General features: G+C 40.1%; 1 protein-coding gene across 5 annotated transcripts; it reads right to left on the bottom strand.

The window, feature by feature from the left end:
• Positions 1–240: 240 nt before the first annotated feature.
• On the bottom strand, positions 241–27,287 carry LOC146614158 (myosin-7-like). 5 transcript variants are annotated; one of them, XM_085377992.1, is made up of 39 exons: positions 27,249–27,287; positions 27,046–27,094; positions 26,221–26,429; positions 25,973–26,116; positions 25,730–25,886; positions 25,609–25,636; positions 25,414–25,522; positions 25,159–25,251; positions 24,910–24,973; positions 24,712–24,810; positions 24,524–24,627; positions 24,292–24,430; positions 24,086–24,204; positions 23,852–24,001; positions 23,587–23,757; positions 23,194–23,503; positions 22,996–23,072; positions 6,329–6,534; positions 6,103–6,226; positions 5,889–6,025; positions 5,308–5,563; positions 4,961–5,203; positions 4,710–4,886; positions 4,477–4,622; positions 4,296–4,386; positions 3,808–4,197; positions 3,580–3,706; positions 3,385–3,503; positions 3,108–3,304; positions 2,845–3,028; positions 2,605–2,770; positions 2,398–2,522; positions 1,982–2,290; positions 1,686–1,889; positions 1,301–1,597; positions 1,091–1,195; positions 892–987; positions 617–751; positions 241–358 (listed from the first exon to the last, which is right to left on the bottom strand). In XM_085377992.1, exons 3-39 carry the CDS (start codon positions 26,419–26,421, stop codon positions 338–340), a joined length of 5,820 nt encoding a protein of 1,939 aa, XP_085234118.1. In that variant the 5' UTR covers positions 26,422–26,429; positions 27,046–27,094; positions 27,249–27,287; the 3' UTR covers positions 241–337. The 5 variants fall into 5 exon arrangements, with proteins under 5 accessions (XP_085234118.1, XP_085234113.1, XP_085234114.1 ...); XM_085377987.1 differs by lacking the exons at positions 22,996–23,072; positions 23,194–23,503; positions 23,587–23,757; ... (12 more) ...; positions 27,046–27,094; positions 27,249–27,287 and adding exons at positions 6,844–6,920; positions 7,078–7,387; positions 7,516–7,686; ... (12 more) ...; positions 11,018–11,054; positions 11,250–11,305; XM_085377988.1 differs by lacking the exons at positions 22,996–23,072; positions 23,194–23,503; positions 23,587–23,757; ... (12 more) ...; positions 27,046–27,094; positions 27,249–27,287 and adding exons at positions 6,844–6,920; positions 7,078–7,387; positions 7,516–7,686; ... (12 more) ...; positions 11,018–11,054; positions 11,250–11,305.
• Between the last annotated feature and the right edge of the window lie 245 nt (positions 27,288–27,532).

Here is a 27,532-nt window from a genome sequence, read left to right as displayed (position 1 = left end):
ATTGTCTCACATGATATCCACTCTGCTTTTTTAATAACCATTTAATAGCCATTTTCACACGTGTGATACATTTTCTTGATTCCAAATTATTTGAGAAAAGTGTATGCAGTATCATGTTATATTCAAGCTGTACTTACATTTTACAGTTTAATTTTTTAGTTATATTTCTTATATGTAATATTAATTAATAGGACTGCCACTAATAAGCAACAAAAAAAAGTCAAGACACAGTTTCAGATGCAGATTCATTTTATTCTACTGACCAACCAACATGCATAGGGAGACACCGTTACTAATACATCCGATGTCTCAGAAACAGGGATTCAGACCATGTGTTTTACTCCTCATCATGACCTTTCTGGAAACAGAGACACAAACAAGAGAAAATGAAATATTGTTAAGTATTATTGGACATATTAATGGTTCACTTTAATGTGACAAAACTGAAAACTTTCAAGTGTTGTAGATTCAATTTTGGACATATTTGTAAAATTAACTTTTAAATATGCAGTTATATGCAAACTGTAAAATGCATCTGTGGATTCTGATGGTAAATGAAATCTTTATAAAATTCCTAAAACAGATACATGCGATGTGTCATTATACAGATACTGACCTTTGACCCTGCGTCACGGCTTTTGACACGTAGTTTGTTGACCTGGGACTCGGCAATGTCAGCTCTTTCCTCAGCTTCATCGAGCTCATGTTGAAGTTTGCGGAACTTGGTAAGATTACTGTTGGCCTGTTCCTCCTGTAGAACAGAAGCACAATATCCTTAAGATGACCTGCTGTATATTTTCTATATTTCTATATGATTAATAGGCGAGTAGAAATGATGAACAGGTGCAATGCTTTTTTAGTGTGTAAAATGTAAATGCAAAGACTACTTACAGCTTCCTCAGCAGCTTTCTTGTAGGATTTCACCTTTAGCTGCAACTTGTCCACCAGATCTTGCAGACGGGTAAGATTCTTACGATCCTCTTCTGTCTGGAAGCAAACAAGAAAAAAATTGTATTTCTCTGAGTCAAAGTAAATATGAATTTAATTTTTACTGTTTCTTCCCTCATTCTCTAAGGTGACTCAAAAATACCTGATACGTCAGCTCTTTAATCCGTCTCTCATATTTTCGTATTCCCTTGACGGCATCACTTGATTTCCTTTGTTCAACTTCAACTTCACTCTCCAATTCTCTGATCTGTTGAACAAAAAGATTACTTATAACATACTAAATATTTTCCTTGTTTGATGATTTGGTAATTTATTATATCGATTTGACTTCATTAACACGATTTTGACTTACCCTGGCCTCGAGCTTCTGAATCTGCTTCTTGCCTCCCTTCATGGCGATCTGCTCAGCTTCATCCAGGCGGTGCTGCAGGTCTTTGATGGTTTGCTCCATGTTCTTCTTCATTCGCTCCAGATGAGCGCTGGTGTCCTGCTCTTTCTTCAGCTCCTCTGCCATCATGGCAGCATCAGTGATGGCCTTCTTGGCCTTCTCCTCTGCATTCCTGCACTCCTGCACTGACTCCTCCACTTCAGTTTGAAGCTGGGATGTATCAGCCTCCAGCTTCTTCTTTTGGTTTATCAGGCTGGTGTTCTGGTGTTCAGATGAAAAATATGATTTTTTAAATTCCTGAGTATATTTTCAATAGATAGTTTCTGTAACAAGTCTTCTCCAGTCTTACCTGTGAGTGCAGTAGCTGCACTCTCTCACTGACATCCAGCAGCTCTTGCTCTGCAAGTTTGCGGCTTCTCTCCGTTTGATCCAGAGCTGCTCTCAGCTCCTCCACTTCAGCCTGAAGAAGGTTGTTGCGTCGCTCAACAATGACAATGTTTTCCTTCATATCATCACTGGCTCGCAGAGAGTCATCCAGCTGAAGTTGAGTGTCCTTGAAGATAAAAACCCCCAAAATTTTAACTGATGTTTCACTTTGGTTTTGATTTTTGTTTCAAAGAAGTAGAACTGCTTGTTTATTCAGACCTTCAGATGGGCATGGACGGCCTTAAGTTGTTTCTGGGCCTCAGCTGCCTGCCTGTTAGCCTGGCTTAGCTGGATCTCCATCTCATTGAGGTCTCCCTCCATCTTCTTTTTCAGACGCAGGGCCTCGTTCCTGCTGCGAGTCTCAGCCTCCAGAGAGCTTTGAAGAGTATCCACAGTTCGCTGGTGGTTTCTTTTCGATTGCTCCATTTCTTCATCTTTCTCAGCTAGCTTGCGCTCAATGTCAGCCTTTACTTGGTTAAACTCAAGTTGGGCTCTGAGAATCTTCCCTTCCTCATGCTCCAGTGTGGCCTGTCACAAATAGAAATTAGACACAATGACTACATAACTTGTAATGAATTAATCCTCACAACCTAAAATCTTTCAAATTTGAAAAAGGCCAGTATGCAGCAGCTTACCTCTGCTTCCTCCAGAGCTGTCTGTATCTCAGACTTCTCTTGTTCCAACTGCTTTCGAATCTTCTCAAGCTCATGAATATTCTTTCCACCTTCGCTAATTTGTTCAGTGAGGTCAGATATTTCCTCTGAGGGCATATTGTAAAAAATAAATGCCGTTATACTGTGAACAAACTGTTCATGTATGATTTTAATGGGTAATTAAGTCACCTTGTAAGTTCTTGTTCTCTCTCTTCATGGTCTCCAAATGTTCAAGAGATTCTTCATAGGAGTTCTTCAGTTTGAAGAGCTCAGTGCTCAGAGACCTGGCATCTTTCTGAGAGCTCTCCAGCTCTGTTTGAGACTCCTCGTACTTCTGTTTCCACTCTGCCAAGACCTACAAGAAAGTTTTCATTTTAGATAAAAGATTGACCTTCCGCTTCAGTGAAATAATAAGTGCCGGATGAAAACCTTGTCAAAGTTTCTTTGTTTCTTGTCCAGAGCAGCGGCAGCAGCATTAGACCTCTCTACATCCACCATGAGATCTTCAATCTCATTCTGCAGCCTGTGTTTGGTCTTCTCCAGAGAGGAACATTTAGCATTCACTGCTTCAACAGCCTCCTCAGCCTCCTGCAGACGCTGAGCCAGCTTCTTTCTAGGTGATGAAAATATGTATTTGTGGTTAAACGCTCTTTACCTTTGCTGAGTTAGTGGACTTAGTGTATTTGGCTTACTTGGCCTCTTCTAGTTCTTCAGTCCTCTGGATGGCATCAGTTTCATACTTGGTTCTCCACTGAGCCACCTCAGAGTTGGCCTTGGACATGCTACGTTGCAGTTCAGCTTTAGCCTCCTGCTCCTCCTCATACTGCTCCCTGAGCAGGTCACAGTCATGGCGAGAAGACTGCACTGCATGGGCTAATGCGTTCTTGGCCTAAAAGAAAATGTATCTTTATGCACTGGGTGTACCAATGGTCTCTACCTAATGAGGTTACACTGATGATTATTTGCTACCTTGACTTCTTCCTCCAGTTGTCTTTTCAGGTCTTCAATTTGCTGAGTGTACGACTGTTTTCCTCTCGTGAGTTGAGACACCAGAGAATCCTTTTCCTCAAGCTGCCTCAAAAGTTCACCTTATTTAAGCATAACATTCAATTCAGTACCGCACAATGGCACAACTAAAATATGCTGTTCAGGTCTAATGCATACCGTTCTCAGTTTGAAGCTTTGCTTTCTGCATGGTGAAGTCATTGATGGCACGCTGTCCCTCTTCTGATTTTGTTTTATATTCATTCATCTGGTCTTCCAGAGACCTGCACATTTTCTCCAAGTTGTTCTGTGAACAAAAAGCAGTAGATGGCCAATCATGTACACAATTATAAAATTAATGTTTGATTTGGCAATGAGAACAATCCCTAATACCTGAAAGTAACTTACCTTTGCCTTGACAATTTGTTCCATATTGGAGACCACATCATCCAGCTCCAGTCTGAGCTCACTCTTCTCCTTCTCCAGTTTCTGCTTGACTCTCTGCAGGTTGTCAATCTGCTCTCCCAGCTCAGCAACACTGTCGGCTTGTTTCTTCCTGAGTGTGGCAGTAGTGGCTTCGTGGTGCAGAGTGGCCTCTTCGAGGTCTCTGCGCAGTTTCTGGAACTCGGCCTCCCTCTTCTTGTTCATCTCAATCTGGGCAGCTGTGGCTCCTCCAGCCTCCTCCAACCTCTCACTGATCTCCTCCAGCTCTCTGGCCAGGTCAGCTCTCTGCTTCTCCACCTTGGCTCGAGCAGCTCTCTCTGCTTCTAGCTCTTCCTCCAGCTCCTCAATACGAGCCTAGATCGGAGTCAAAAGCAAACCTTGACATTTAATTTTACTCCTCCAAACCATATGTTTTTCTTTTTCTTTTTCATGGGTCTTGTTTGATTCGTTACCTGCAACTCCTTCAGTTTTTTCTGGAGCTGGGCACTCATCACCTGCTCATCCTCAACTTTACCATTCAGCTGACTGATTTCAAAATCTTTCCTTTGGATATAAAATAAAAAGGTTTCACTTGAGGCACAATCGAAAGTGTGTTTTTATTGCTTCATTGTAAACCTGCCCATCTCATCTTACTTTTTCAGCCTCTCTTCGAGCTGCTGCTTATCATTTTCTAGGTCCATGATACTTTCTTGAGCTAACTTGAGGTCTCCTTCAAGCTTCCTCTTTGCTCGCTCAAGGTCCATACGGACTTTCTTTTCTTGCTCTAAAGACCCCTCAAGCTGTGGGGGAAAATAAATATTATTACAATGGTACTGATATATTAAAATTATTATTCATTAACTACCAAAGTCAGTCTATGTTCTTACATCATCCACTTGCTGCTCCAGCTTAGTCTTGGCCTTAGTTAGAGAGTTGACTTTGTCTTCCTCACTCTGCAGGTCATCCAGAGTTTGCTGATGAGCTTCCTGTAAAGCTTTCTTTTCCTTGGTCAGCTTGGCAATGATTTCATCCAATGCAGCCATTTCCTCAGTCAAGTTTTTTACCTATAGCCAGAATAGAGGTTCAGTTTAGTAACAGATTAATTTCACAATGACAGTCATTAATAGGTTTGTTGTACCTTGTTCTCAGTGGCATGCTTCTCCTTCTCCACTTTAGCTAGAGTTAACTCTAAGTCATCGATGTCTTTCTTCAGCTCGGAGCACTCGTCCTCCAGCTTCCTCTTCTTAGCAGTCAGTTCTGCATTCATCTCCTCCTCATCCTCCAGCCTCTCTGTCAGCTCTTTGATTTTGGCCTCCAGCTGAATTTTGCTCTTGATCAGCCCCTCACATCTTTCTTCAGCATCGCCTAGATTGTCTTGCTCCTGAAGACAAAAAGTATGACATACGCATTAAGCCGACAAACACACACAATACATGTGATGTTGATATTTGTTGTCATACTGTAAGAAACTATCCTTTAACATACAGCCTGAACTTGGAGCTGCAGGTCGTTCTTTTCTTGGAGAAGAGTGACCGTTTTCTCTTCGAGTTCTTTCCTGCGGGCTTCTGATTTTGCATAAGCCTCTTTCAGTTTGGCAAACTCTTCCTTCATGTTGGCCATCTCTTTCTCAGTCTCTGCTGACTTCAGCAGAGGTTTGATCTTGAAGAACATTTTCATCCAGGGCCAATTTTTGACCCCCATGAAGGCACGGATGTTCCACTGGATCACAAGAAGAGCATCCCTGCAGACAACAGATAATCAGTGTTTGTAAAACTCCACCCACCGTTAATCCTTCATTAAAAATATGTTTTTAATATATTTAACCAAACCCTCACAACATTCTCCTATGCATGTATCTAATGACAGTTGCCGTATTTTGTGTCCATAAGTCCATGAACATATTGCATTTTGATATTTTGTTCGGTGATAAAATATGGTTCAGTGGAAAATATGTCTTGTATACTGGACAGATGATAAATTTTAATGATGCAAATCTGTTTTGACATTGTGCTGCACAACATAAACTGAGTTGGCTAACAGAATTTGACCAAGCTTTGATAAGTTACCTGCGTTCAACAATCTTCTGGAATTCAACTCTTGCCAGCAGGCCTCTTGATCGAGCTTGGATGCCAGTGATGATTAGGGCTAATCTCTCATCTCTCATCTCCTCTAGCTGGCCCAACAGCCCAGCCTTGAAAAACACCTTTTACAGCAACACATAGCAGAGTCAGTAACAGCTTGTTTCTGTTCAAAGTGTTCTATAAGTATGCAAATACTGACCTTGGTGTGTCCCAGTTTGTACTGGTTGTGGTCTAAATCTAAAGAACCCAAAAGTTTTTCAGCAGCCTTCTTGTTGTCAATGAACTGTCCCTCGGGAATGGCGTTAGGGTTCAAAATACGGTACCTTTGTTAGAAAAACAACAGATGAAAGAGTTGTTTCTTTTCAAGTACTTACTAATATGGATGGATTGATACTAATATGCATTTGTTTTAAGAGAACTTAAACCTCTGCTTGAAATCTCCATAGAGGATCCTGTTGGGGAAACCCTTTCTGCAGATCCTGATGCCTTCCAGCACACCGTTACAGCGCAGCTGGTGCATCACCAGAGGGTTCTCCATGGCCCCTGGAGTCTTGGTCTCGTTGGGGATGATGCAGCGTACAAAGTGAGGGTGAGTTGACCTCAAGTTGGTCATCAGCTTGTTCAGGTTCTCCTGAAAGTTTTTCATATGTAAATTGTTGCTATTGCTTTTGACACCAAGTACAGTAAGTACGTAAGTTTCCTTTTGGGTGTTTACAAAGTAGTTGCCATAGTCAATTTTAGTCAGATTGTTGACCTTTCTAATGCAGCTCATAAAGGGTTTGTGTCGCCTGGTTAATTTCAGTGTCTATAACTTCAAAACTGGGCAAATCAGAACAAAGTTTTGAACCTCTATCAAACTAATGAGAAATTCTTGCTGAAGTCATGATGTATAACTCAGTACAATCTCTCCTTTACATTAAAAAATAAAAACATATCTCACCCTGTGCAAAGCTGATACAGTTTGGAAGGAAGAACCTTTCTTCTTGGTTCCACCTTTGCCCTTCCCACCTTCCTGAGCTAAAAAAAAATTAATGTCGAACTTTATTGAGAGAACCAACAGATCACAACAGATTTTTAAGGCATTTCAAATCTGTAGAAAAATTGATTACAATACTGTTGTTGTTGTTGTAAATTATTATTGACTTCTAATTTTCACTATGGGATGTCAAAATACCTGAATCAGCTCCTGCATATCCGGCAAAAAGCACGCCTAAAAGCTTAAGGTTAGACTTCTGGAAAAGACCAACAACAGTCTCATTCAGAGGATCCTTGTTCTTCACCAACCAGTTGTTGATATTGTAATCAACAGTTCCAGCGTAGTGCACAAGGGAAAAATGAGCCTCTGGTTTTCCTTTGACAACTCTGGGCTTCTGGAAATTGTTAGATTTTCCCAGGTGGTTGTCATAGAGCTTAGCTTTAAAGGTGGCATCACTGGCTTTGGGGAACATGCACTCCTCTTCAAGGATGGACATGATACCCATGGGCTAAGATAAATATAATGAAGAAAAACAATTTTCATGACAAAAATGTTAACATACATTTTAGTTTTAAGAATAACATGCACAAACAGTGGGATAAAAATAGAAATTTTTTATATAGTCCAGTGTCACACCTTTTCAATCAGGTCGATACAGGCCTGCAGATCCATACCAAAATCAATGAACTCCCAATCGATGCCCTCTTTCTTGTACTCTTCCTGCTCCAGTACAAACATGTGGTGGTTGAAAAACTGTTGCAGTTTTTCATTGGTGAAGTTGATGCACATCTGCTCAAAGGTGTTGAACTGAAATGAAATGGACCACAGTATGTTCATGATTTAAAATGCATCCTTACATTAGGGACAACCATTTATAAGATTATAAGAACTTATTTTTCCAAACTCACATCAAAGATCTCAAATCCAGCAATGTCAAGCACCCCAATAAAATACTGGCGGGGCTGTTTGGTGTCCAGGGACTGGTTGATTCTCACCACCATCCACAGAAACATCTTCTCATATACTGACTTAGCCAGTGCACCGATAGCGTAGTACACCTTAGAACGGAAATATGTGATTCAAAATAAATGGTGCGTTTTCATTAAATCAAAGCCTGACAAAATTCCCTGTAACTCTGTACCTGGGCGACATTCTGTCCTTTGGTGACCCACTCGTTTCCTACTTTGACTCTTGGGTGACAGAGACCTTTGATGAGGTCAGCAGAGTTCAGGCCCATCAGATATGCAACTTTGTCAGCATCTGAGAAATAGTGACAGTGATACATTTTTTGCATATTTTATTTTGCACAGTTTAAGATGTTCTGACAAAAATAACATCATCCATTCACATTCAGTATTTTTTTTACTTTAAATTGTACTTTAACTGTTCTCCCCCAGAGCTGTCTGTTTTTCTGGTGGATAGTGGCTCTCACCATGGCTTCTTGCAGTTCCAAAGCCTAAGAAATTGATTTTTAACCCTTTGCAGACTGATAGATGTCGCCTGTTGTAGAGGGTTTTTTTTTACATTGTTGTATCCTTCACTTTGTTAGGTTCCATTTAGCTTCTATTTAAGTGATTCCTTGATTCATCAGGTCTGGCATTAGTCAGGCGTCAGAGTGCCTAGTTATTTGAATATAATCTATTATGTTATAATTATATTCACCTTCAGTACCATCGGCCTCTGCCTGCTCTTCTCTCTGCTTCTGTTTAAACTTCATGTTGCCATAGTGCATGATTGCACCAGTAAGCTTGTAAATACTGTTCTTCTCTTCTTGAGTGAAGCCCAGAACATCAAAGGCTTGCTGACGAAAATCAAAAACATTAATTTTACTATTTTCTTTTTTGTTTTATTAAATGAATTTTCGACTAAAATTGCTGCAGTGAATCTGAGATTCAACTCACATCAGTGGCCATCAGCTCTTCAGAATCATTGATAGAGGCTACTGTTGTCTCTCCTTGGGAGATGAAGGCGTAGTCATAAGGGTTGTTGGTGATGAGCAGCATCTCTAAAATTAAATAGAAAATGTTTATTTCACTATGAAATGTATGATTGAGTACAAATCAAACACCTGTCCTGTACTCATCCTTACCTAGAAGTTCAGGCTTTATCTGAGACAGGATCTGGTAGAAAATGTGGTAGTCCCTCTCAGCTTTGAGCTGGAAGGTCACACGAGACTTTTCCAAAAGGTCTGAATGAGTTATTATAAATGGTATGAAAGTGTGACACACAGTAACAAATTTAATAGAGTTTTTCAAATGTTTAATTATGAAATAATACTCCAGTTTTAAACAGGCTTTGCATGGTTAAAGCACTCTTGGTTCATATTTCCAGAGGCCTCCAACCAAACAAAAATGGCTCAGAAAATGGATACATGGATTATCTTAATTTTACTTACAGGTCTCGATGTCAGCCGAGGCCAGCTTTCCTCGGTTGTCAAAATGAATACGGATGAATTTACCCTGGGAGGAAAATGTGTGTTCACTTGTATTTTTGGAATAAGAAGTAACTTCATTTATGAATGTAAACAAGTAGTCTGACATCAGCCAGATACAGACACTCACAAATCTGGAGGAGTTGTCATTCCTGATGGTTTTGGCATTGCCAAAGGCCTCTAGAGCGGGGTTAGCCTGGATGATTTGATCTTCAAGGGTTCCCTGATTTAGTTAAACAAAAAAGAACCTTGAAAAACAGCAATATTATGACTATATTTTGTTTGTCGAACATTAAGAAAATCTTGTCTCGTAAGAACCTTCTTCTCTGCAGCTGGATCTTTCTTCCCACTTGGGACAGCAGCAATGCTGGCAAAGTACTGAATGACACGCTTGGTGTTGACAGTCTTTCCAGCTCCAGATTCTCCACTGAGTAGAAAAAGACATACATTTCAAGACCAAGAAGTATAACTCTTAACTGCTGAAAAAAGACCCTTGTTGGTAAAGTTACTTACGTGATAAGGATTGACTGGTTTTCTCTGTCTGTCAGCAAGAGAATATCAGAAAATCAGGGAAAATGCGACGATGTCCAAACAAAATGTCAATCAAGATGAATGCTAAAAGGGATATTTGTACCTGCCAGCATGTACTGGTAGGCATTGTCAGAGATGGAGAAGATATGAGGAGGAGCTTCAGTCCTCTTCTTTCCTCTGTAGGCAACGACCACCTCCTGATTGTAGACTGGCAGCCACTTGTAGGGATTGACAGTCACACAGAACAACCCAGAGTAGGTCTGTCATGTAAAGAGAGGGATATTAAATTTTGTTTCAGATGCGAAAATGTTATTTCACTAAAGATAACTTTCAAGTTTGGTAACTCACGTAGATCATCCACGCTGCGTAACGCTCTTTGAGGTTAAACAGCACAGCTGGTTCATGGAGGAAGGTGAACATCGCCATGTCTTCAATTTTATCAAACTTAGGCGGGTTCTGAGGGTGCACATCGCACTCCTTCACTGTGACGGTCTGCAAAAAGAAGTACCAGGTATTGCACAAAGCTAAAAACTAAAATACATTTGAATGGAACTGATATGATGAATATACCTTTCCAAATTCAGTGTCGACGGTGGCTTTGTCGCCATCGCGGCTAGTGATTGTTGCTTTAACGTACTCAACTTCAGGGTCAGGAACGAAACACTGTTTTTTCATGTCAAATGGGCGAGTCTGGGCCTCCAGACGCTCCTTATCTGACTTTCTCAGGTAAGGAGCCGCCGCCCCAAACTCTTTCATGGCAGCATCCCCCATTTTTCAACCTTTAAAAAAATGTCTATTAAATGTAAATAAGCATAAGCATATATTAACCAAATTCATGTAAGACCCAGGAAAAATGCACACAAAGCAGGTTTAGTAACAGAGACAGTAAAAGAATTTCTAAAAACAACAAAAAATATTTATATTCTTGTATATCAAGCATTTCCGGTAACTTTTAGTATGCAGAAGGCTCAAATTAACGTGTTATGCAGCAGGTCTTTGCATGAGACACAACTACTAAAGGTGTTTGAGGTGTTTGGGTATTTAAGACCAGCAACCCCAAACAGACATAATTGCAACAAAAATGCCCATTCTTTTCTGACACACACATGCACCAATAGAAAAATGCATTTAAGTTAACTGATTCAGAAATTCAAGAAGTGTAGCTTTAAATTTTACCTTAGGCGTTTCACTCCACAGGAAGTAACGATTTGTGCTATTCATATGAAGCACACAGAAAGGAACCAAAGATCACATATAACATCACAAATTCATTAGACATTTGACAGCAAGGTTCACAGAAACAGGAGTCCTGTCACTCAAATCAATTGCTAACCTATTACAAAATATAGCTAGCAGCAGAAATTTTAATATAATTAAAACTTTTATACCTGCGTGGGTGTTCTCTTACCTCTGACTGTCAACCTTAAGAGAAATGACTGATCCAGTGGCTGACCAGGCTACCTCTCCATTAATAAAGGTTGTAGGTCAACCAAATATGGGAATGAATATCAGAGAAATGGCATCCAGGTTGTCTATCACAAAAAGCATTCTCCAAATTGGGTAGAGCCTGGAGCAGCTATTTGCTGCTCTCACCTTGTGAGCAACAGAGTAATGCACCCACATGGGCATGACAAAGAAGGGTGAAGGAGGAGGTGGGGGAGGCTAGGGCAGATGGTAGTCTGTCTGTCTGTCTGTCTGTCTGTCTGTCTGTCTGTCTGTCTGTCTATCTATCTATCTATCTATCTATCTATCTATCTATCTATCTATCATCGTCTGTCTAATTCTAAGTATCAGTATCTAATTAATTATTTGTAAGTAGGTTTAAAACAAATGGTAAGCCAAAACACCATGAGATAGAGATTCAGATATTTTAACCAGGGTTTCTATTTTAGGGAACAATAATTAGGCCGATTTTTTTTTCGGGATGAAAAAAAAAGGATATTTGTTAATTAGAAGGTAGAGCCACCATGTCATAGGCTTTTGCACTCTGTCGTCTGTTCAACATATGAATACAGTAGGCTAGGATTTGTGTCACTTTAAGCATCTTGACATCTAAAGTTCAACAATAGTCTGTAAAGCAATAGGGTGTAAAATACATTTCAAGAGGAAGAATAAAGAGCAGCTGTTGTCTACAGAGAGGCAAGACAAGGCCAAGGTCGCAGCTGTGAAGTCCCTTTATTATCACTCACCACTGTTCTCAATTAGATCGACACCCTTAGTCTAACCCTGGTCACTCTGCATTCTTTACTTTTCTTTACCAACAATAGATGTGTTCAGATGCAATGCAATCCAACCCAAGTTCATGTTTCATGAAAAAAGGGAATCAAAGGGCTGTAAGTTTTGTACCAAATTAATATTAACAAAATTATAACTCCTCTATTTTACTAAAGAGCATCTGTAATATGATTCTTCTTTTAGCTTCCGTTATCTTTCTGCAGTTCAAGCAAGCATATGAATGGTTCACTGCAACTTTCATGTGTTGTGTTTGTGGGGTCTTCACTCAGCAATATGAGTAGTATAATTGTGTTGCTATGCTAAAATTTGCAGTAAGTCATATTTAATTGATCAAGGAGCATGACCTCCCTAATAGTGTGTCACATGTAATACATGTGTGTATGTTCTATGTTACTGTAACTCGTCATCAGCTGTTTCTGAACAGAGAAGAAAAATCTTGGTCCGTTCAGCAGATCAATAGCACAATAGTATATAAAATGGGTATTTGTTGTACTTGCATGTACATCTCTTGGGTCTTACAAATAACGTTGCCTTCCCCTTTCCTCTACACAGTTTTAATAGACAAAATGATTTCTGGTGGAAGAGCAGTGGGAGTTTTCCTGATGCTGGACTTTATTTCTTGGTTATTGTTGTTATATTATTATTATTGTTATTGTAAAATTATTCATATTGTGTTTCAACTCTGTCTCTATGATAAAGAGACAGAGATATAAGGAAATACACACAGATGTGAACGTTTAATTTCATTTTTGTATTGATTGATTCATTTTGCAAAAAGTTTTAGCCCAACATAAATTAAGAGCTCTACATGCAAAGTGTTCTTAATTTTAGAGGTCATAACTCTTCTCACAAGAATGCAAATTATTTTTGTCTTTCTCCAGATGAAGCAAACCTTTTATTTCATTTAGTTTTCTATTAAATAAATGACCTTTTGCCACTAGAACAAAAGACGAGAGGGCACAAATGACCCCTGACTATGTAGCTATATACTTCAACCTGCTATCAGATGTGACATGCAGCTAGTGCACTTGGCTGGCTTCTGTTGACATGGAATTGTTTTCTTCCCTTTATCCTTGAGCACAAAGATAACTTGTGAAATTCCTGTTGGCTGCCTTTGAGGGCTTGGCGGTTCAGAGTATAGCTTGGGGACAGCTTGTGACGCAAGTAGTTGAGATTGGTTTGTATTTCTTCTTTGACCAGCAGCAACAGGTGATAACCTCAAGGGAACATAACAATATACTATAGCTAGTATATATACTATAGCTAGCGTATTGTGGGATAATATATCATTTATATAAAGCAATATACTATAATTAATCTACGTTCAGTGCAAAATGCATGAACAAATAAACCTGTATGTGTTACAAATGAAACCTCTAAAACAAGACAAGGAGGGCAAATCAGCTTTCAAAGTTTCTCATCAGTTTCTTTTCTTTGTTTGTTTGCTGTTGTTTTTTTTGTTTGTTTGTTTGATGAAGGTCTGATGAAGGTCTGGCACAAATTAAATCCTTCTACAACCTCAATTATGTGACTTTCTATCAGATCCCATTTCCTTCTCCTTTACTTATCCTCTGTCTATTCCAGGCTCTAGGAGAGTACTCTTCCAGCCATTTAAGGTCTCATTCCCAGCTGTCCACGGTCTTTGTGTCTTTGACTTTTATGATCACATGAGCACACAAAAGAAGGTGTGAGGCACCTTGCCTCACTTAAGTGTGAAACTAGATCCAGCAAAGCTATTGGCAGAATTTGTCCTATGTTACTGTGAAAGGTCACTTCTAAGTTGTGATGAACTTTAACAGAGGCTTACAGGAGTTGATTGTTCTCCTCCCTTGTCCTCTTCTCACTCATTCAGACTATGGACCTCTCTATAGGATCAAGTCCAGAGTACTGCTTGTCTTCAGATGAGGTAGTGACCAAGAGATCCTCTCATGAAATATTGAAAAGGTAATGTTGGCCATTTAAAGATTTTATTATCAACTTTTTGTTTTACTTTATGCAGAACTTCTCATTCCTGATTGCGGAAATGGCAAAAATAGAAAACATTTCTTTTAGACCTAATATGCTCATATTGTTAATGTACTATTTCCTGTTGGAGGACACACCAAGACCAGATTATCTGCTGCCAGTCTGTCAAGTCTGCTTGTATCCTGTGCTCCAAATGGCCCTCCCCAGTCTGGCTCCAAAAAGAGAGTGCTTGTTAAAAGAAAGAATGGGCGCTACTACTGATGTGAAGGTTAGTAGTTTTCACTTTTATAGTTTAGTTTTTCAGTATGTTAGCCTTTAGTCATATCAAAATGGAAAGAAATAGTCAGAAATAAATGGTTGTGTCTCTGGATGATGTCCAGTTTTCTATACCCGAAAGAAGTAGTGAGAAGATGGCTCATATTTATGCAAAAAGAGTAGTCTGTGAGCTTGTTTTGTTAATTATCTATTGTGGGTGCATGTGGAGTAGAAATGTCTCACTTATCAAGCACTGTGTCATTTACAGTTCTGTACATAAGCATATTGTTCTTAGTAGCTTCCTAGAGTAATAATAATAATAATAGTTCAAGACTACATTCATAAAATTCTTCTGCATTTTCTAGTTGGTAGTTTCATTTAAGTAAGTGTTATAGAAAAAAAATGGATTTATTTTCTTATTTGAATCAATCAACCTGAATTCTGCAGTCCTCTCTTCACATGTCACTAATTATTCTTTTAAAGTCTTCTTCAATACCATTGTCACCTATTTTAATCTCATTTAAATCCAGAACACCCAAAAAACATTTAAAAAAATGTTAGATGTCATGCTACAGGGAAATATAAAACATATAAAATGACTGAAATTTTAAAGAAAATGACAAAGCAAACTCTTCTTATCATGTAACATGTAGAGTAAGTTCCATTATCAAACTATAAGAAATGGATCTGTGAGCGCCATCTGGTGGTCATTTGATGTTTGACTGACTTCTGATGAATGAGGTATAAAAGCTGCCTAGTAATAATACCGTTGTCTACCTTACAAAATATAGCGCCTTGAGGCGACTGGTGTTGTGATTTGGAACTATATAAATAAAATTGAATTGAATTAATAATAGTCCCAATGGGAACGACTTTGTCATTTATAAGCTACACATAGTTTTCTGCAACACATTTTTTATTTCTAAAAGCTCAAAGAAATTGATTTAGTGACCATGGTTTCGAATTTTGTATTCTCTACTATATTGAATACCAAAATGCTTTTTTTATTGTAATGTATTAGTTTTTGTGATTTTGTCTGAAATCACAGTAAGTACAACTGACAACTTGTTCCCTCCTTTCATTGGAAAGAAGTGTGAGAGGGAAAACTACATATTACTATATCTATGGGGAAATTCAGTCAAATTACCGATACATTCTTTATAATGCAATTCTTTAATACCAGTAATAGACATTTAAAACATAACACTTTCACTTTATCTTTGTTGCTATCCTTTTAGTTAATTTTGATCTTATTTTTCTACTAGTTTGGTTCAAATTTTATATTTTTTTGTTTTGTAAAATCAAGTTTGGTTCTCACCAGTATAAACAGCAAACACTTTTATCAATGAAACTCACAACACTGTTTGAGATGCTCATTAACTTTATTCTACTAAACAAAAACACATGCATAGGGAGACTTCATTGCAGGACCAAGAGGTGTCTCAGAAATGATCATTTCAAGGTGAACTTCATTCTTCATCAAGTCCTTTCTGAAACAAGAAAGAGGGGAAAAGAGGATCATTAGTGATCATTTTTTGATTTGAAAAGAAGAGCTGGATTGTAAATGAAGTGAAAACAGTCAATGCTCACTCTACAGTGATTCTGCAGTGAGACTACAATGCATGCTTTCGCTTTTATTTTTGTCAATGATCCTTGAGATAAAAAGCTAGAATTTGTGTTGGTGATCTGTCAGCAGGATGCTAAGAGTCCTACTATTCCGGACTAACACTTTTTTTTTAACATGTACACATACGAACCTTTGATCCCACATCACGGCTTTTGGCGCGCAGCTTGTTGACCTGAGACTCGGCAATGTCAGCTCGCTCCTCAGCTTCATCGAGCTCATGTTGAAGTTTGCGGAACTTGGTAAGATTACTGTTGGCCTGTTCCTCCTGTAGAATAGAAGCACAATATTGTTTGTAAAGAAAATATTCAGTCAGTGGTCAGATGTAAGGGCGGTATTTAAAATCTGTATAACTTACAGCTTCCTCTGCAGCCTTCTTGTAGGACTTGACCTTTAGCTGCAGCTTGTCCACCAAATCTTGAAGACGTGCTAGATTTTTGCGATCTTCTTCGGTCTAATTAGTACAAATTTTTACATAGTTTTGTTTCTGAGTGTAATTTCCATCAGACAAGCTAACTGGTTAAGAATTAAAGTTACCTGATAAGTAAGCTCCTTGATACGCCTTTCATACTTTCTTACTCCCTTCACAGCATCGCTGGCCTTTTTCTGCTCATTTTCCACCTCATTTTCAAGTTCCTTGACCTATAAAATTCAGATCCCACAACAAAATTCAGATAACATCACTTAAATTTAGACCAGCTATTTATTTGATATATAGATGCTGTAGTCAAAGAGATTATAGGGAGAGACTGAAGTGTTATACCCACCCTGGCCTCGAGCTTCTGAATCTGCTTCTTGCCTCCCTTCATGGCGATCTGCTCAGCTTCATCCAGGCGGTGCTGCAGGTCTTTGATGGTTTGCTCCATGTTCTTCTTCATTCGCTCCAGATGAGCGCTGGTGTCCTGCTCTTTCTTCAGCTCCTCTGCCATCATGGCAGCATCAGTGATGGCCTTCTTGGCCTTCTCCTCTGCATTCCTGCACTCCTGCACTGCCTCCTCCACTTCAGTTTGAAGCTGGGATGTATCAGCCTCCAGCTTCTTCTTTTGGTTTATCAGGCTGGTGTTCTGGTGTTCAGATGAAAAATATGATTTTTTAAATTCCTGAGTATATTTTCAATAGATAGTTTCTGTATCAAGTCTTCTCCAGTCTTACCTGTGAGTGCAGTAGCTGCACTCTCTCACTGACATCCAGCAGCTCTTGCTCTGCAAGTTTGCGGCTTCTCTCCGTTTGATCCAGAGCTGCTCTCAGCTCCTCCACTTCAGCCTGAAGAAGGTTGTTGCGTCGCTCAACAATGGCAATGTTTTCCTTCATATCATCACTGGCTCGCAGAGAGTCGTCCAGCTGAAGTTGAGTATCCTTGAAGATAAAAACCCCCAAAATTTTAACTGATGTTTCACTTTGGTTTTGATTTTTTGTTTCAAAGAAGTAGAACTGCTTGTTTATTCAGACCTTCAGATGGGCATGGACGGCCTTAAGTTGTTTCTGGGCCTCAGCTGCCTGCCTGTTAGCCTGGCTTAGCTGGATCTCCATCTCATTGAGGTCTCCCTCCATCTTCTTTTTCAGACGCAGGGCCTCGTTCCTGCTGCGAGTCTCAGCCTCCAGAGAGCTTTGAAGAGTATCCACAGTTCGCTGGTGGTTTCTTTTCGATTGCTCCATTTCTTCATCTTTCTCAGCTAGCTTGCGCTCAATGTCAGCCTTTACTTGGTTAAACTCAAGTTGGGCTCTGAGAATCTTCCCTTCCTCATGCTCCAGTGTGGCCTGTCACAAATAGAAATTAGACACAATGACTACATAACTTGTAATGAATTAATCCTCACAACCTAAAATCTTTCAAATTTGAAAAAGGCCAGTATGCAGCAGCTTACCTCTGCTTCCTCCAGAGCTGTCTGTATCTCAGACTTCTCTTGTTCCAACTGCTTTCGAATCTTCTCAAGCTCATGAATATTCTTTCCACCTTCGCTAATTTGTTCAGTGAGGTCAGATATTTCCTCTGAGGGCATATTGTAAAAAATAAATGCCGTTATACTGTGAACAAACTGTTCATGTATGATTTTAATGGGTAATTAAGTCACCTTGTAAGTTCTTGTTCTCTCTCTTCATGGTCTCCAAATGTTCAAGAGATTCTTCATAGGAGTTCTTCAGTTTGAAGAGCTCAGTGCTCAGAGACCTGGCATCTTTCTGAGAGCTCTCCAGCTCTGTTTGAGACTCCTCGTACTTCTGTTTCCACTCTGCCAAGACCTACAAGAAAGTTTTCATTTTAGATAAAAGATTGACCTTCCGCTTCAGTGAAATAATAAGTGCCGGATGAAAACCTTGTCAAAGTTTCTTTGTTTCTTGTCCAGAGCAGCGGCAGCAGCATTAGACCTCTCTACATCCACCATGAGATCTTCAATCTCATTCTGCAGCCTGTGTTTGGTCTTCTCCAGAGAGGAACATTTAGCATTCACTGCTTCAACAGCCTCCTCAGCCTCCTGCAGACGCTGAGCCAGCTTCTTTCTAGGTGATGAAAATATGTATTTGTGGTTAAACGCTCTTTACCTTTGCTGAGTTAGTGGACTTAGTGTATTTGGCTTACTTGGCCTCTTCTAGTTCTTCAGTCCTCTGGATGGCATCAGTTTCATACTTGGTTCTCCACTGAGCCACCTCAGAGTTGGCCTTGGACATGCTACGTTGCAGTTCAGCTTTAGCCTCCTGCTCCTCCTCATACTGCTCCCTGAGCAGGTCACAGTCATGGCGAGAAGACTGCACTGCATGGGCTAATGCGTTCTTGGCCTAAAAGAAAATGTATCTTTATGCACTGGGTGTACCAATGGTCTCTACCTAATGAGGTTACACTGATGATTATTTGCTACCTTGACTTCTTCCTCCAGTTGTCTTTTCAGGTCTTCAATTTGCTGAGTGTACGACTGTTTTCCTCTCGTGAGTTGAGACACCAGAGAATCCTTTTCCTCAAGCTGCCTCAAAAGTTCACCTTATTTAAGCATAACATTAAATTCAGTACCGCACACTGGCACAACTAAAATATGCTGTTCAGGTCTAATGCATACCGTTCTCAGTTTGAAGCTTTGCTTTCTGCATGGTGAAGTCATTGATGGCACGCTGTCCCTCTTCTGATTTTGTTTTATATTCATTCATCTGGTCTTCCAGAGACCTGCACATTTTCTCCAAGTTGTTCTGTGAACAAAAAGCAGTAGATGGCCAATCATGTACACAATTATAAAATTAATGTTTGATTTGGCAATGAGAACAATCCCTAATACCTGAAAGTAACTTACCTTTGCCTTGACAATTTGTTCCATATTGGAGACCACATCATCCAGCTCCAGTCTGAGCTCACTCTTCTCCTTCTCCAGTTTCTGCTTGACTCTCTGCAGGTTGTCAATCTGCTCTCCCAGCTCAGCAACACTGTCGGCTTGTTTCTTCCTGAGTGTGGCAGTAGTGGCTTCGTGGTGCAGAGTGGCCTCTTCGAGGTCTCTGCGCAGTTTCTGGAACTCGGCCTCCCTCTTCTTGTTCATCTCAATCTGGGCAGCTGTGGCTCCTCCAGCCTCCTCCAACCTCTCACTGATCTCCTCCAGCTCTCTGGCCAGGTCAGCTCTCTGCTTCTCCACCTTGGCTCGAGCAGCTCTCTCTGCTTCTAGCTCTTCCTCCAGCTCCTCAATACGAGCCTAGACCAAAATCAAGGCACACCATGCCATGAAATTTTGTTGCTCTACGTTACTTTTCACCACTTTTCACACTTTGTTCTATTCTTTTATCACCTGCAACTCCTTCAGTTTTTTCTGGAGCTGGGCACTCATTACTTGTTCATCTTCTATTTTACCGTTCAGTTGACTAATCTCAAAATCTTTCCTGTGGATGGAAAAAATATATTTTGCTGGTACAAAATAACTTTGTTATGAAAACAAGTGTTAGAAGTTCAGTTCTTAATTCTTACTTCTTCAGCCTCTCTTCGAGCTGCTGCTTATCATTTTCTAGGTCCATGATACTTTCTTGAGCTAACTTGAGGTCTCCTTCAAGCTTCCTCTTTGCTCGCTCAAGGTCCATACGGACTTTCTTTTCTTGTTCTAAAGACCCCTCAAGCTGTGGGGAAAAAAGTAAATATATATAAAAAGTAAATATATATAAAAAGTAAATATATATAAAATGTAAATACATAAAAAAGTATTATTATTTAAAAGTTCTTACATCATCCACTTGCTGCTCCAGCTTAGCCTTGGCCTTGGTCAGAGTGTTGACTTTGTCTTCCTCACTCTGCAGGTCGTCCAGAGTTTGCTGATGAGCTTCCTGTAAAGCTTTCTTTTCCTTGGTCAGCTTGGCAATGATCTCATCCTGAGCAGCCATCTCTTCAACAAGGTTCTTGACCTGTTGCAGGTAAATGATGGTATTACAAATTCTGTGCACAGTTTAGAAACGTCTCTTTTTCATACCCTTGTTGTCAGAAATAGAAACATCAAGTACCTTGTTCTCAGTGGCATGCTTCTCCTTCTCCACTTTAGCTAGAGTTAACTCTAAGTCATCGATGTCTTTCTTCAGCTCGGAGCACTCGTCCTCCAGCTTCCTCTTCTTAGCAGTCAGTTCTGCATTCATCTCCTCCTCATCCTCCAGTCTCTCTGTCAGCTCTTTGATTTTGGCCTCCAGCTGAATCTTGCTCTTGATCAGCCCCTCACATCTTTCTTCAGCATCACATAGATTGTCTTGCTCCTGAAGACAAAAAGTATGACATACGCATTAAGCCGACAAACACACACAATACATGTGATGTTGATATTTGTTGTCATACTGTAAGAAACTATCCTTTAACATACAGCCTGAACTTGGAGCTGCAGGTCGTTCTTTTCTTGGAGAAGAGTGACCATTTTCTCTTCCAGTTCTTTCCTGCGGGCTTCTGATTTTGCATAAGCCTCTTTCAGTTTGGCAAACTCTTCCTTCATGTTGGCCATCTCTTTCTCAGTCTCTGCTGACTTCAGCAGAGGTTTGATCTTGAAGAACATCTTCATCCAGGGCCAATTTTTGACCCCCATGAAGGCACGGATGTTCCACTGGATCACAAGAAGAGCATCCCTGCAGACATTTGACTTGTAAAAAATTCTGTAGTAATCCAGACTCTGCTTATTTAATGTCAATGAATCGTTTTTTCAGTCTTCAGTTTGTGAGTGTGAAAGTATCTATTATATCTAAATAAACCTGAAAATATTAATTGTCAGAGTAAATTGTTTAATGTTGCCATTGTTGTACTTAAATTTGTAAACTTTGCCTTAAACAGCATGTTTAGATATTCTTTTGTTCTCCTCCCCGGCCTGTTGAATGCTGGGGAGGCTGGAATGTTTAACCGGAGGCACAGTCCATGTGAGATTCTGGTTTCCTTATCTTGTGGAGGATGTTCACTCACGGCCATTTAGCCATACTCATCTAGCCTAACCATTAAACCATTAAAGTTAGGCCATATACGGGTGTGGGGAGATGTCCTGTGGATAACTAGGAAATGTGGTTAAACAGTTGTAAGCATATATTGTGTGGCGGGAAGTCATGTATACACACACACACACACACACACACACACACACACACACACACACACACACACACACACACACACAGTGTTTTAACTTTTTGTGACCATATGGGTGGTGCTTGTATTCACTGAATAAAAGGCTGCAGGGAAGGCTGTTTCTTTGAAGTTGGCTGGGAAACAGGTGAGGAGCGTTCAGCTCCAAGAGCCTGGTTCCGACCAGCCTTCCCTTGCTATCAAGTAAAGACCGGTTAAGTTGTTGTCTTGCTTTCTTCATGGGTGATGAGTCTCTGAGCTAGCGGGCCTGCTAAAGCGCAGAACCAACATTAATGAATAAATAAATTACGTTCTTTATTTAATTTGTACCCTTTATGAAGATGTTTTCAGTGTTCCAAGGAAAATAAAATAGCTTGCTAGGATAGTGTAAGGTATTGAGACTACAATACAGTGTCAGAGGACTTTTACACCAAACTCATTTGGTTCAAACTTTTGGACTTCACCTGATCCTAAAAGTAATGTTGTGAAACCTCCTCAAAACTAAAGACCATAGCACACAACCTAGCGGTGTTTTTGACTTTCAGTTAATGAAAGGAAGACGAATGCTACCTTTATTAAAATGTTTTGTCATTTCTTTGATATTCCATTTTTCATGTAACTTTTGAACTGATTTGAAATCGGAGTTTCATTGTACCAAATACCTGCGTTCAACAATCTTCTGAAATTCAATTCTTGCAAGAACACCTCGGGATCTTGCTTGTATCCTCGTGATGATTAGAGCTAAACGGTCATCTCGCATCTCCTCCAGCAGTCCAAGCAACCCAGCTTTGAAGAATACCTAAGATCAAGAAACCCATGTTGAAGGCACTTTTTGTGTGTGTTAGAATTACTCTTGACCACTTTATTATCATCATGGACATGATAACACCAAGAATAACAGCATATGCCAAAATTTGTTCTATCAGTACTGACCTTGGTGTGACCCAGTTTGTACTGGTTGTGATCTATATCCAAAGAGCCCAAAAGCTTCTCTGAAGCCTTTTTGTTATCGATGAACTGTCCTTCAGGAATAGCACTTGGGTTTAAAATGCGATACCTGGGGGAAAAAAGTGAGCATTTCAACTTTATTTTATATTACATAAAATGTCAAACCACAAAAACACACCAGAATGGATAACTAAGAAATTTGATGTTGCTTATATTTTCCAATTATCTAACAGACACCTCTGCTTGAAATCTCCATAGAGGATCCTGTTGGGGAAACCCTTTCTGCAGATCCTGATGCCTTCCAGCACACCGTTACAGCGCAGCTGGTGCATCACCAGAGGGTTCTCCATGGCCCCTGGAGTCTTGGTCTCGTTGGGGATGATGCAGCGTACAAAGTGAGGGTGAGTCGACCTCAAGTTGGTCATCAGCTTGTTCAAGTTCTCCTGATAGCACATCATAGAGAAAAGAATTGCCATTGTCCTTCAAAATACATTACAATTCAAAATGACTTTTAAGGTCCTAAATTCAGGAATAATGTTTCTATTAACCAATCTATAACATGTACAGTTATACTGATATTACCCTGTGCAAAGCTGATACAGTTTGGAAGGAAGAACCTTTCTTCTTGGTTCCACCTTTGCCCTTCCCACCAGATTCAGCTGTAAGATACAGTTGTTATTTGTGGGAAAGTGGGCAGGGGAAGGTTGGGCTAGTAGCTTATTACATGATGCTTTAATAATCACTTGTAAACTAAGATGCTAGTAATTTTTTAAAACCTACCCGAGTCAGCTCCTGCATAATTTGCAAAGAGAGTTGCAAGAAGTTTGACGGTCGACTTTTGGTACAATGCCACAACAGTCTCATTCAGAGGATCCTTGTTCTTCACCAACCAGTTGTTGATATTATAATCAACAGTTCCAGCGTAGTGAACCAGGGCAAAGTGAGCCTCTGGTTTTCCTTTGACAACTCTGGGCTTCTGGAAGTTGCTGGTTTTTCCCAGGTGGTTGTCATAGAGCTTAGCTTTAAAGGTGGCATCACTGGCTTTGGGGAACATGCACTCCTCTTCAAGGATGGACATGATACCCATGGGCTAAAGGACAGAAAGTATAAGTGTTTGTTAAAGACTATATTTGCATTAGTTTTAGCTGAACATGTAATTGTACAGTGTTTCACCTTTTCAATCAGGTCGATACAGGCCTGCAGATCCATGCCAAAGTCAATGAAAGTCCATTCAATGCCCTCTTTCTTGTACTCTTCCTGCTCCAGTACAAACATGTGGTGGTTGAAAAACTGTTGCAGTTTTTCGTTGGTGAAGTTGATGCACATCTGCTCAAAGGTGTTGAACTGAAGCGAGACGGACAACAGTATGATCAGGATTTAAATTGTATTTTACATCCAGGACTACCATATAAGAAGAATATAATATTTCCAAACTCACATCAAAGATCTCAAATCCAGCAATGTCAAGCACCCCAATAAAATACTGCCGAGGCTGTTTGGTGTCCAGGGACTGGTTGATTCTTATTACCATCCACAGAAACATCTTCTCATACACTGACTTTGACAGCGCACCGATAGCATAGTTCACCTAACAAGGAAATGCATAAAAGTACACCTTGATAAAGTTTAGGGAATTATTTTGGAATTCTCCAAAAGTTTCATATTATCTCACCTGGGCCACATTTTGTCCCTTGGTGACCCACTCATTTCCTACTTTGACTCTTGGGTGACAGAGACCTTTGATGAGGTCAGCAGAGTTCAGGCCCATCAGATAAGCTACTTTGTCAGCATCTGTGGCAAAATAGCAGTTTTGATTTAAAGTCATCAGTGCCCACAGAGATCCTCACTGACTGTAGTTTGTCAATAGTCTTCTCTCACCTTCAGTACCATCAGCCTCTGCCTGCTCTTCTCTCTGCTTCTGTTTAAACTTCATGTTGCCATAGTGCATGATTGCACCAATAAGCTTGTAAATACTGTTCTTCTCTTCTTGAGTGAAGCCCAGAACATCAAAGGCTTCCTGACAAAAATCAAAAACATTATTTTACTATTTTCGTTTTTGCTTTTGAATTTTCGACTAAAATTGCCGCAGTGCATCTAAGATTCAACTCACATCAGTGGCCATCAGCTCTTCAGAATCATTGATAGAGGCTACTGTTGTCTCTCCTTGGGAGATGAAGGCGTAGTCATAAGGGTTGTTGGTAATGAGCAGCATCTCTAAGGAGATAGAAAAATATAAAATTACAAAATGTCTAGCTGTTTTCCATATAGTGATAGTTCTTAAGGTTAATGACTGTGTACCCAGAAGTTCAGGCTTTATCTGAGACAGGATCTGGTAGAAAATGTGGTAGTCCCTCTCAGCTTTGAGCTGGAAGGTCACACGAGACTTTTCTAGAAGGTCTGTAAGAGAAATCAATTATTTGTAACTTATCTGGTATACAGATAAGTTGCATGTAATAAGTCTACTTTCAAATTTTCCACATAAACACAGTTACTTACAAGTTTCAATGTCAGCAGAGGCCAGCTTTCCTCGGTTGTCAAAGTGAATACGGATGAATTTCCCCTGTTAGGTGGAAAAAAGCAGATTTTAGTCATCATATAGCCATGCACAGGGTTGGTGTGACAAAGGAGAATGCAAGGGATAGAGTGAAGTTGAGGCAGATATTCCACTGTGGTGACCCCTAAAGGGAGTAGCTAGAAGAAAAAGATGGAGATGATAAAGGGAAAGAAGAATCTAAAGACACTCACAAATCTGGAGGAGTTGTCATTCCTGATGGTCTTGGCATTGCCAAAGGCCTCTAGAGCGGGGTTAGCCTGGATAATTTGATCCTCCAGGGTTCCCTGATGTGAAAATCAAAGACAAGATCTAAAGTGCAAAGCTTCCCAAGTGGAATTGTGATTGTGAAAAGCATCTTGAGGCACTTGTTGCTGTGATTTGGTGCTATACACATACCCATGAATTGAACTGAATTGAATTGAATTGAATTGAAAATGTTTGAAAACCTTCTTCTCTGCAGCTGGATCTTTCTTCCCACTTGGGACAGCAGCAATGCTGGCAAAGTACTGAATGACACGCTTGGTGTTGACAGTCTTTCCAGCTCCAGATTCTCCACTGAGTAGAAAAAGACATACATTTCAAGACCAAGAAGTATAACTCTTAACTGCTGAAAAAAGACCCTTGTTGGTAAAGTTACTTACGTGATAAGGATTGACTGGTTTTCTCTGTCTGTCAGCAAGAGAATATCAGAAAATCAGGGAAAATGCGACGATGTCCAAACAAAATGTCAATCAAGATGAATGCTAAAAGGGATATTTGTACCTGCCAGCATGTACTGGTAGGCATTGTCAGAGATGGAGAAGATATGAGGAGGAGCTTCAGTCCTCTTCTTTCCTCTGTAGGCAGCAACCACCTCCTGATTGTAGACTGGCAGCCACTTGTAGGGATTGACAGTCACACAGAACAACCCAGAGTAGGTCTGATAGTTGGTGAAAAGAGGAGAGCAAAGTGTCAAATATGTAGAATTTGTGGGAGGGCAGTTAGTGTGTTGTGCTGTCAGCTCACGTAGATCATCCACGCTGCGTAACGCTCTTTGAGGTTAAACAGCACAGCTGGTTCATGGAGGAAGGTGAACATCGCCATGTCTTCAATTTTATCGAACTTTGGCGGGTTCTGAGGGTGCACATCGCACTCCTTCACTGTGACGGTCTGCAAATGGAAATCAAACAGTTAACAGCCATGTTAACCAAAACAGCACCAAAGTCCTTCGTAGACACATGTACACACTTATGCAGAACCTGAACTTTATTCACCTTTCCAAATTCGGTGTCAGCAGTGGCTTTGTCGCCATCGCGGCTAGTGATGGTTGCTTTAACGTACTCAACTTCAGGGTCAGGAACGAAGCACTCTTTCTTCATATCAAATGGGCGAGTCTGGGCCTCCAGACGCTCCTTATCTGACTTTCTCAGGTAAGGAGCCGCCGCCCCAAACTCTTTCATGGCAGCATCCCCCATTTTTCAACCTGTTACAAATGTGAACGTTAGTCTCTAACAATGAATGCAAGCTAGAATCATTCATTGACGATTATTAACGGTGTGAACTGCAGTCGTTTAGCCATCAGTTACCAGGTAAAGTGCGAAAAGATGCAGGAATAAGCTACAACATCAAAACAGAAGAACAGCAATCATGTCATTACAATGCAGTGTTCTGCTGCAAAATCTTGTATTATGACATTCATGTGAGTGTCACACGTACCACTCTCATAACTGTTGTTGCAGACCAAGAATGCCACCCGCCCACCCACTCATGACATTTTTTTATTGCTGCAATAGTGTGGTGTCAGTCAAAAACTAATATGTACAGAGGCAAAAGACTTTCAGTCAGTTTTATTTACGTTGCCGAATTACAAAATCTCAGCTTTGCCTCAAGCTGCCGTACAATCCTTACACCATTCAAAACTCGTGTTTTAATACTTTGAATTTCAATACAGAATTATGCCATAAAAACCATGATGAGAATAGACACCCACTTACTTAGAGTATTAACAATAAAACTTGCACATTTCTAGTTAAACCACAAAAACGTAAGTCCTAACTGAGGGTCATTCCCGTTCAACTCAAACCAAGCACAGCTTTTACCTAGGGTGGGTTGGATTCCAAAAAGAAGAGCAGGATCTGTCAGGACTTGCTGTTTAGACCAGAAGAAAAAGCAAAACAAGAAAAATTCCATTACCACTACCACACAGCATCATAATTTATTACCCCACACTAATACGATGTACATGTAAAGTATGGTGACCTTCTATTCTGAACATTAAATTATATGTAAATGTTTTGCTTACCTTTGACTCTAAACCTTCAATCAAGTGGAGTGAAGAGCCCTGCAGCTGACATCTTCCCTTCATCCTTTAATAAAGGTTCTTTATCCACCAAATATGGCCTGAATTTTTGGAGAAAGGTTACACATTAAAAAAGCATTCTCCTAATTGGGTAAGTTGTACTGCTGCTATTTGTTGCGTTCACCTTGTGACAAGCAGGGCGAGAACAATACAGGACAAAGAAAGGGGAGGGCAAGAGGTGGGGATCAGGGACAGGCTTGATATCAAGTGACTCTTATTTTATTCGT

This window comes from Diplotaxodon limnothrissa, linkage group LG18 (genome assembly GCF_057381915.1).
Source record: "Diplotaxodon limnothrissa isolate DT_005_m linkage group LG18, D_limnothrissa_male_GT1.1, whole genome shotgun sequence".
NCBI classification, from domain to species: domain Eukaryota; kingdom Metazoa; phylum Chordata; class Actinopteri; order Cichliformes; family Cichlidae; genus Diplotaxodon; species Diplotaxodon limnothrissa.
Note: the sequence above shows the minus strand (reverse complement) of the source record. Positions and strands in the feature narration are given on the sequence as shown.

Coding starts and splice junctions, on each gene's coding strand:
- LOC146614158 (XM_085377992.1), bottom strand. CDS start 26,421: ATGGGGGATGCTGCCATGAAAGAGTTTGGGGCGGCGGCTCCTTACCTG. Junction 25,523..25,608: donor AACCAGTCAATCCTTATCAC/GTAAGTAACTTT, acceptor TTTTCTACTCAG/TGGAGAATCTGGAGCTGGAA. Junction 2,771..2,844: donor AACAAAGAAACTTTGACAAG/GTTTTCATCCGG, acceptor ACTTTCTTGTAG/GTCTTGGCAGAGTGGAAACA.